The sequence below is a fragment of the Pteropus alecto genome, unplaced genomic scaffold (genome assembly GCF_000325575.1).
Source record: "Pteropus alecto unplaced genomic scaffold, ASM32557v1 scaffold540, whole genome shotgun sequence".
NCBI classification, from domain to species: Eukaryota; Metazoa; Chordata; class Mammalia; order Chiroptera; family Pteropodidae; genus Pteropus; species Pteropus alecto.
In genome coordinates, this window is record NW_006429308.1 from 96,136 (window position 1) to 105,720 (window position 9,585).

General features: G+C 37.5%; 2 protein-coding genes across 2 annotated transcripts in view; one reads left to right on the top strand and one right to left on the bottom strand.

Annotated features, from left to right (window-relative positions):
- Positions 1–7,601, bottom strand: part of LOC102881851 (olfactory receptor 51F2) — a 23,938-nt gene extending 16,337 nt beyond the window's left edge. Inside the window, exon 1 of the mRNA XM_015588479.1 lies at positions 7,434–7,601. Within this exon, the coding sequence (XP_015443965.1) occupies positions 7,434–7,601 (168 nt within the window). The remainder of the gene's footprint in view (positions 1–7,433) is intronic.
- Positions 7,602–8,030: 429 nt separating this feature from the next.
- On the top strand, positions 8,031–8,963 carry LOC107195615 (olfactory receptor 52B4-like). The gene is given in 1 exon segment (XM_015589035.1): positions 8,031–8,963. A coding segment is annotated over 1 exon segment (933 nt).
- Positions 8,964–9,585: the final 622 nt, after the last annotated feature.

Here is a 9,585-nt window from a genome sequence, read left to right on the forward strand (position 1 = left end):
CGTGCAGTTTGGGTGTTTTTGTTCAGTTTTAGATGTTCAGCTTATTGTTGTTTCAAGGGGAGAGATCTGGGGACATCTCTTACTCAACCATATTTCTCAAAACTTGGTTGCCTTTTATTTCTCTTTTTGTCTGACTGCTGTAACTAAGACTGCCAATACAATGTTGAACAGAAGTAGTGAAAGTGGGCATCCTTGTCTTGTTCCTGATCTTAAGGAAAACACTTTTAGCCTTTCCCCATTGAGTGTAGTGTTAGCCGTAGGTTTGTCATATATGGACTTTATTATGTTGAAGTATGTTCTCTCTATTCCCACTTCACTGAGAGATTTTTATTATAAATGATTGCTGGAATTTATCAAACACTTTTTCTGCATCTATTGGTATTATCATATAATTATTATCTTTCAATTTGTTATTATATACCACATTAATTGATTTGCAGATTTTGTACCAACCTTGCATCCTAGGAATAAATCCAACTTGATCACGGTGTATGGTATGTTTAATGTATTGCTAAACTTGGTTTGGTAAAATTTTCTAGAGAATTTTTGCGTCGATGTTCATAAGAGATATTGGCATGTAGTTTTCTTTTTTTTATAATGTCTTTGTCTGATTTTGGAATCAGTGTAAGTTTGACCTCATAAAAAGAAACAAGGAGCCTTCTCACCTCTTAGATTTTTGGGAATAGTTTTAGAAGAAAGGGTGTTAATTTCTCTTTGAATGTTTGGTAAAATTTACCTATGAAGCCATCTGGTCCAGGACTTTTGTTTTGGGAGAGTTTTTTGATTACTGGTTTGATTTCACTGGTGGTAATCGGTCGGTCAGAATTTTTGTTTCATCTTGACTCAGTCTTGGGAAATTGTGTTTCTAAGAATGTATGCATTTCTTCCAGGTTGTCCAATTTGTTGACATTTAATTGCTCAAAGTATTTTTTTATAATCCCTTGTGTTTCTGTGGAGTCCATAGTTCCTTCTCTTCTTTCATTTCTGATTTTATTTATTTGAGTCCTCTTTTTTCCTTGATGAATCTGGTTAAGGGTTTATCAATTCTGTTTATCCTTTCAAAGAACTAATTTTATTAATTTTGCATTGTTTTTCTGGACTCTTTTGTTTATTTCTACTCTGACCTTTATTATTTCATTCCTTCTCTTCACTTAGGGCTTTATTTACTGTTTTTTTGTTCTAGTTCCTTTCAGTGTAAGGTTAGATTGTTTATTTGAGCTTTTACTTGTTTCATGAGGTAGGCCTGTATTGTTATGAATTTCTCTCTTCAGATTGCTTTCACTACGTCTCATAGATTTTGAGTTGTTGTGTTTTCATTTTCATTTGTCTCTAGGTATCCTTTGATTTCTTCCTTCATATCATTAATAAACCATTCATTGTTTAGTAGCATGTTATCTAGCCTCCTTATGTTTGTGTGTTTTCCAGTTTTTTCTTGTAGTTGATCTCTAGTTTTATACCATTGTGATCGAAGAAGATGCTTGATATATTTTCAGTCTTCTTAAATATATTGATACTTGTTTTGTGGTATAACATGTGGCCTATTCTGAAAAACGTTGCATGTACACTTGAGAAGAATGTATATTCTATTGCTTTGGGATATAATGCTCTGAAAATATTTATTAAATACATCTGGTCTAGTGTGTCAGTTAACCCAGCTGTTTCCTTGTTGATTTTCTGTCTGGAAGATATGTCCATTGGTGTCAATGGGGTGTTGAAGTTCCCTACTATGAGTGTTTTACTGTAGATCTCTCCCTTTATATCGGTCAATAATTGCTTTATATATTTAGGTCCTCCTGTTTGGGTACGTATATGTTTACCAGGGTTATGTCCTCTTCATGTATTGATCCTTTTATAATTATGTAATGCCCTCCTTTGTCTCTTATTACAGCATATGTTTTAAAATTTATTTTATCTGATATAAATATTGCTACCCCAACTTTCTTTTCATTTCCATTTGCATTTTCATTTCCAAATTTTCATTTCATTTTCATTTCCAAAAAGATGGAAATACCCTTTTCCATCTCTTCACTTTCATTCTGTGTGTGTCTTTTGATCTGAAATGGGTCTCTTGTAGACAGTACATGCATAGGTCTTGTTTTCTTCTCCATTCAGCTACCCTATGTCTTTTGATTCGAACATTTAATCCATTTACATTTGAAGTGATTACTGATAGGTATATAGCTATTTCCATTTTGTTATTCAAATTTATGGGTTTTTCTCCTTTTTCTTTTTATAGAAGTCCCTTTAACATTTTTTTTGTAATACCGGCTTGTTGGTGATGAATTCTTTAAGCTTTATTTCTGTCTGGGAAGCCCTTTATCTCATTTTTTTTTTTTAACTGATAGCCTTGTTGGATAGAGTATTCTTGGTTGTAGATTCTTGTTTTTCATAACTTTGAATATTTCTTGTGAGTTCCTTCTAGCCTGCAAAGTTTCCGTTGAAAATTCAGCAGACATTCTTATGGGTGTACCCTTGTAAGTAACTAGCTGCCTTTCTCTTGCTGCTTTTAAGATTCTTTCTTTGTCTTTGAACTTTGACATTTTAATTATGATGTGTCTTGGTTTTGGCCTGTTTGAGTTCCTCTTGTTTGAGGCTCTTCATGCTTCCTGCACTTATATGTCTAATTCTTTGCCAGGTTTTCTGTCATTGTTTCTTCAAATACATTCTCAATCACTTGCTTTCTCTCTTCTTATGGTACTCCTAAGATGCAGATATTGTTATGCTTCTATTGTCCCAGAGGTCTCTTAAACTATCCTCATTTTTAAAAATTATTCTTCTTTTTGCTGTTCTTATTGGGTGTTTTCTGCTCCCTTGTCTTCTGGCTTGCTGGTTTGATCTTCTGCTTTGTTCAACCTATTGTCGATTCCATCTAGTGTATTCTTCTCTTCAGTTGTTATAGTCTTCATTTCTGACTGGTTCTTTTTTATGGTTTTTATGTCTTTTTTATGCTTACTGTCTCTCTGTTGAAGTTCTCATTGAGATCATCCATTCTTCCTTTAAGTTCATTGAGCACCCTTATAACCATTATTTTGAATTCTGTTTCTGGTAGGTTGCTTGCCTCCATTTCGTTTAGATTATTTTCTGGAGTTTTCTTTTGTTGTTTCATTCGCGACATGTTTCTTTGTTTTCTCATTTCATTTGCCTTTCTGTGTACGTTTCTATGTGTTAGGAAGATTTGTTTCATCTCTCAGCCTTGACCAGATGGCCTTATGTGGTAGGTATCCTGTATGGCCCAGTGGCATACTCTCCCTCATCCCCTGTGCCAGGGCCTCTGGACATGATCTTTGTGTGGATTGTGTGTGTTTTTCTGCTGTAGCTAAAACTTTATTGCTGTTAGCACATAAATGGAAGAGATTAATGCTCTGGCTGTAGGATTTAATTGTGCCCACAGTGTATGTATTCCTGGGTAGGGCCTGTCCCCACTGAGTGGAATTTGCCTAGCAGGCTTCCATACTTATTGAGACAACTCTTTTGGTGTACTGCTTATGGGGCTAGTCAGGTGTTGCTCTATTGTGGTCTAAACCAGCCTCTGGGTGCGTTGGTTTTTGTGGCCCCTTGGAAGGGGCTTCCCAGTAGGCCAAGGTCAGCCACAGCCTTTGATTGCTCAGAGCTACCTGGTGAGAGCAACAAAGAGATCTGCAAATGGTTGCTGCCTGTGCTGGATCTATATGTAATTGGAAGAAACAATGCTGTAAGCCAGGGTCCAGTTATCCTCAGTACCAGACCTGGGCAGTTTAGTAGAAGGACCAGTGTTCTTCAAGGCCTGAGGCTGCCTGTAAGTTGTTTGTAAGACTCTGCACCTGGAAGAGTCTCTGGGTGACACGTGAGTTAGGTGGTATGGGGACCCAGAGAGTCACCTGGATATATTGAGCAGATTCCTCTGGTCACTGCAGTGTCACTTTATATGTCAGCATGGTCTCTGTGTCTTCCTGTAAAAATCTTAGATTGCAACAAGACCAGCCACTGCCCGCCTTGGGCCTGCAAACACCTGAGATAGTTCAAGAAATATTGTATCTCCGGGACAGCGCTTTGTGGTCACCGAAAGTCTCTTCTAGTATGCACAGGCTTTTTGTGGATTGCAAAAAACTCAGTGTGGTTGTTTATTGTCAAGTTCGTGTCCCATGGTAAGCATAGCATGGGGCTAGGTTGCCTGGGAACAGACTTTCCACAGATAATTTGTGGTTTGGGTGGGGCTACATCTCAGTGAGACACAGGGCCATTAGGCCTATACCACACCAGATTTGCTGCCAGTTCTGGGTCCGTGGGTTCCCGCAAAAGTCACAGATCACTGCAGAACCCACTACCATCTGGGATGGGCCTCCACATTCTGCTCAAGCAATATTGTATCTCCTACTGGCAGCAGTCATCTGCCTGCCACTGTTTTCCTTAAAATGCATCCTCAGCACTAACCCAGGTTGCCTGCACTAAATATGCCACTCCAGAAAGCGGCAGGGCAGAGGTGGCTGCCTGGCAATGGGCCACTAAGGGCAATTTGTAGGTTGGGTGGGGTGGGGTCTCAGAGAGACAGGGGGCCATCTGGCCAGTACAGCCTCAGATTTGCTACATGTTCTGGGGCTGCAGGTTCCAACAAAAGTCACAGATATGAAAGAGTTTGCTAAAAAAATTTTGACTAATATTTGTATTAAGAAAATTAAAATAAACCAAAAAGTTGCAAGAATATTACGGTGAAAATCCTTCTAACCTTCATCTAAAGTGAGCCATTATTATTATTTTGCCACATTCTTTTTATTGCTTTTTCTCTCTTTCATTATCTTTTTATTATTATTATTATTATTACACTTTTCTCTTGGTTCACCATTTAAAATAAATTGCAGATATGGCCTTTCACACTAAATATTCAGCATGTATTTCTTTCATTATTTTATGTTATTTTATTAAATTTTGGGGGTGACATTGCTTAGTAAAATTACATAGATTTCAAGTGACATATGTATATTGCATTGTGTGTTCACCTCCCAAAGTTAAATTTCCTTCTGTTACCATATATTTACCCACTTTGTCATTATCTACTGGACCCCTAGCCCCAATCGCTCTGGTTAACTATCAAACTGTTGATCATGATCATGTCTATGAGTAACTGTTGTTTGTCTTGTTCGTTTATTGCTTTCAGTTTTATATCCCACACACATATGAGTGAAATCACATGGTTCTCAACTTTCTCATCTAACTTATTTCTCTTAGCATGATTATCTCAAGATCCGTCTATGTTGTCGCAAATGGCAGTACTTTATCTTTTCTTATAGCTGAGTAATATGTCATTGTATACATGTATCACATCTTTATTCAGTCATCTGTTGAAGGGCACTTCGGTTGTTTCCATGTCTTGCCCATCGTGAATAATGCTGCAATGAATATTGAGGTGAATATTTCTTTACTGATAAATGTTTTCAAATTTTTGAGGATATATACCCAGAAGAGGAATTGCTGGGTCATATGGTAATTCTATCTAAGCTCCTGTTACTTATGTAAATAATTGAATAAATGTGTAAATTGGAGGAGATAGATATATCAGAACAGACTAATTTTATGATATTTATATAGATACTGTACACTTAAAAAAATGGAGCGTAACTCCCAATCTTTTAAGCGTGGGCTGCACATAGTGCCTTTCTTCTACAGTATAGTCTGCAGAGGAACAAAAAGAGTAACTTACAGTGTAGGAGCCTGGAAGACACTCGGCATGTGACTATAGTCACCATCAAAGGTGATAAAACATGTGTTAGTACTGTATATTCCCTTGTTATGATAGGATATAAATGGCCATGTACCTCTGTGGTCCTCCTTCCCAAATCCTATAATCTCAGTATAATCATGAAAAGAACATCAGACAATGTCCCATTGAAGGACATCTTTCAAAATACTTGGTCACTATTGCGTCCTTCTCTATTGATTAAAACTGTGATAGTCATCAAAAACAAGGGAAGTTGGAGAAACTATCTCGGCCAAGAGCAGCCTTAAGAGAAATGATTACTAAATGTAATGTAATACTGAATGGGATCCTAGAAGAGAAAAAGGAAGTAAACACTAAGAAAGTCTAAATGAAGTATAGATGTTAGTTAACAGAAATGCATCAATATTACTAAATTAATTGTAACATATGAACATGTTAACATGTTTATCATAGCGATAATGAGGACTAAGGAAACCACATACCATGTAATTTTTCTTTAAAGATAAAAGTGCTCTACAAAGTAAATTTATAAAATATAATATGCATATTGATTTTCGAGTTATATGTATTGTTGATAATGAGATAAATTTTTACTAATTTCCATCAAAATGGAATCGGGAATATTTCCCATTACAATGCTAACATTGGATGTCCATCTCTCAGAGTCTTGCTGTGATTCATCCCATTCTTGCCCAGGAGGACTGCATTTAAAGCATGCAAGTGACTATTTTATTGCTGTGAAATGAAATTTTGGGAGGAAGACTAGGAGTTATGGAGTTATGGGCATAAGACAGATGGTTAAAAATATTAGGACCTCTGTCTGGAGTGAAGTGGGTAGGATGAAAGCTCTGACAGCTGTAGTGTTTGTAAGAGCCAATTATACACATTTCTCTCCAAGTCTACACAAAGGGACATCATGTTTGTAGCTTGAAGCTGGCTAACATAAGTGTATTTCCACCTAAGAAATTGCAAACACTATAAAACAGGGCTGTTTTCTTTCTCTTCAGGGATTGTTTTATCAGCATACCACTGGACCAGAGTCACCAATACAGACAGTCTCAGGAGAATGGAAAGTGGTGTCTGCGAGGGGAGTGTGGGGAGACTCTGGGCCTGAGTCCACACTTTAGCTCTTGGTATACCAAGAAGCCTGGAGCCCCTCCAAAGAATGCTCAACACTGGCACCAGATCCTGATTACTGTAAACATTTTAGACATTGGAAGGGACTCATTCATGGTTCCTATTATGACCACCTATACCTCCCATCCAATATTTATCATTATTGAGGAATCGCATTGTGCGTCAGTGTGATGGATCGTGAAAGTATACATTTTTAAAAAGGAAAATTTTCAGACCTCAGAAAGTTGAAAATCAACTGGGAAACATCGACAATATGTTTCTACCTTTGAGATAGATGCTCTGATAATTAGACTCCTTGTGAAATCAGAGGGATAGGAGTGACCTATGGGAAGATGTATCATACAGGCACATTCCTGAAATATGAGGTAGACTGTGAGAGTGCCCTGAGCTGGGATAGTCAGCTCCACAGAACAAATCAGACAGCCAGAAGCAACTGGTCTAGGGGACTGAAGGTGCCTGCACCAAGGCTACAGAAAACCTCATGAGGCATTTTGGAAGATTTTTAAGGTGACCTTGAGTTATATAAGGAGCCAAAGAAGTTCATAGAACTTCACCAAAGACCATCCCCCAAGTGGCAAGCTCCTTAACTTATATTGTCTTCTACCTTAAAGAAAAATCCTCTATGCTGTTCCCAGAGTGTGCCATGTCCAACAGCATCTGTAAGCATGTCCTCGTCGGCCCCTCTTTTAGTTGCTTCAGTCTCATTTGCTTTATCTTCATCAGTTTTTCCTGCTATTACTTTGTCCATATAGTGGCACACAATAATGTCCATCGGCCCGCAGTAGCAATGTCATAGCTACTTGGATTTCTTTCATACTTCCTCAACCTCATGAGTCCTCCTCTATTTTCAAGGTTAAGTTCAGGCATGAAGTCATTCTTAAGGTCATTGCAAATATGAACGATGAGAATTCTTCCTTCTCTTGTTTTTCCATATTATAATTTTTGGTATAACTAAATGTTGACTTACTCATTTAATTTTAGTTATATAAATGTTAACCTTATTTCTGAGCTTAAGAATTCACTTAGAGAGCAAATCATATCTTACTTACCTTTAATGTCATAAGTCCTGGCACCCTCAGAAAGGAATAGAATCAGGTAAGTGTGAAAAGGTTTTTCTTGATAAGAAAGCCTTTGAGTATAATTTGAATTTTTCTCTCTGTCTTTGAATAGGAAGTGAGGTGCCAGGTCATCTGATCCAGGCATGACTACCTTAAACCACACTGGTGTTAGCCACACAGTCTTCCACTTGCTGGATATCCCTGGCCTTGAGGACCAGCATATATGGATTTCCATCTCCTTCTTCATTTCCTACATCATGGCCCTGCTTGAAAACAGCCTGTTCATCTTCATTATCTTCACAAAGCGCAGCCTCCGTGAACTCATGTACCTTTTTCTCTGCATGCTGGCTGGAGCCAACATTGTCCTCTCTACATGCATAGTACCTAAGGCCTTGGCCATCTTCTGGTTCCATGCTGGGGAGATCTCCCTGGATTGCTGCATCACTCTGGTATTCTTCATCCATTGTACATTCATCTATGAGTCAGGGATCCTGATGGCAATGGCCTTTGACCACTACATTGTCATATGCTATGCCGCTATTCTTACACATGAGCTGATTGGGAAAATAGGCAGGACTAGGTTTCTGAGAAGTTTTGGTGTTGAGTTCCTTACAATATTTCTCCTGAAAAGACTGACTTTCTATAAAAGTAACGTCCTCTCAAACACTACTTGTAAGCACATTGTCTTGGCCCATGTTTCCTGTGATGACATACGAGTAAACATCTGGTATGGATTTTTTGAACTAATGTCAATCTTGGTCTTAGATGCTGTGCTAATTTTTGTTTCATATATGCTTATTCTGTGTGCTGTCTTCCACATTGCATCCTGAGATGCTCGCCACAGAGCTCTCAATACATGTGGCTTCCGTGTCTGTGTCATCATTCTCTTTTATAGACCTGGGATCTTCTCAGTTCTTACTCAAAGGTTCGGGCGCCACATCCCACTCCATATTCATATTCTGCTGGCCAATGTCTATAGTCTCATCCTATCTATGTTAAATCCCATCATTTTTGGGATCAAGATCAAACAGATTTGGAAACTGCTGGTTCATTTGTTGTTTCTAAAATGGAAATGACTATAATAATGGAAACGAACCATGTGGTTTTCTCAGTAATCCTCATCATGCTTGAGGTTGCATTTTGTATCAGGATGTAGAGAGGTGCAGTAGAGATACTAGTCAAATGTCTTCATGTCTTGTTGCCTCAGAGCAATTGTATCAATAATGTGTTGGTAAATGTTTCTTCCATAGCCTTTAAAAAGTCATTAAATATCAGTGTCTTTGTGTTTGTAGTTAGTATTCTCATTCATAAAATTCAGAACTAGAGAGTTCACCTTTCCTAGACTGGAGTTTAGATTTCAATGAACTGAAGATTGGCCCTCTCTGAAAAATTGTTGAACTGTAGTGGTGTAGTCTATGCTTTGAATGGTTGCACTTGTTTTATTTCTCTTATTAGGACATTTTTCCAGCCATTCATTTCTATGTCATTTCTATCTTCATATTTTTGCTTTTAGACAAATTGTTAGAAAGTTCCTCTATATCTTATAATGCAGACATAGTCACCATTAATATAATTTTAGCGTAAATTGATGAGTTTATATGTAAGTATATTTTCTCCTCTCTTTTAAAACACAAAACATACTGAAAATTTGTTAATGCTCATGTTTGCGACATTTTTGTTAATTGTCAATTATTTAGA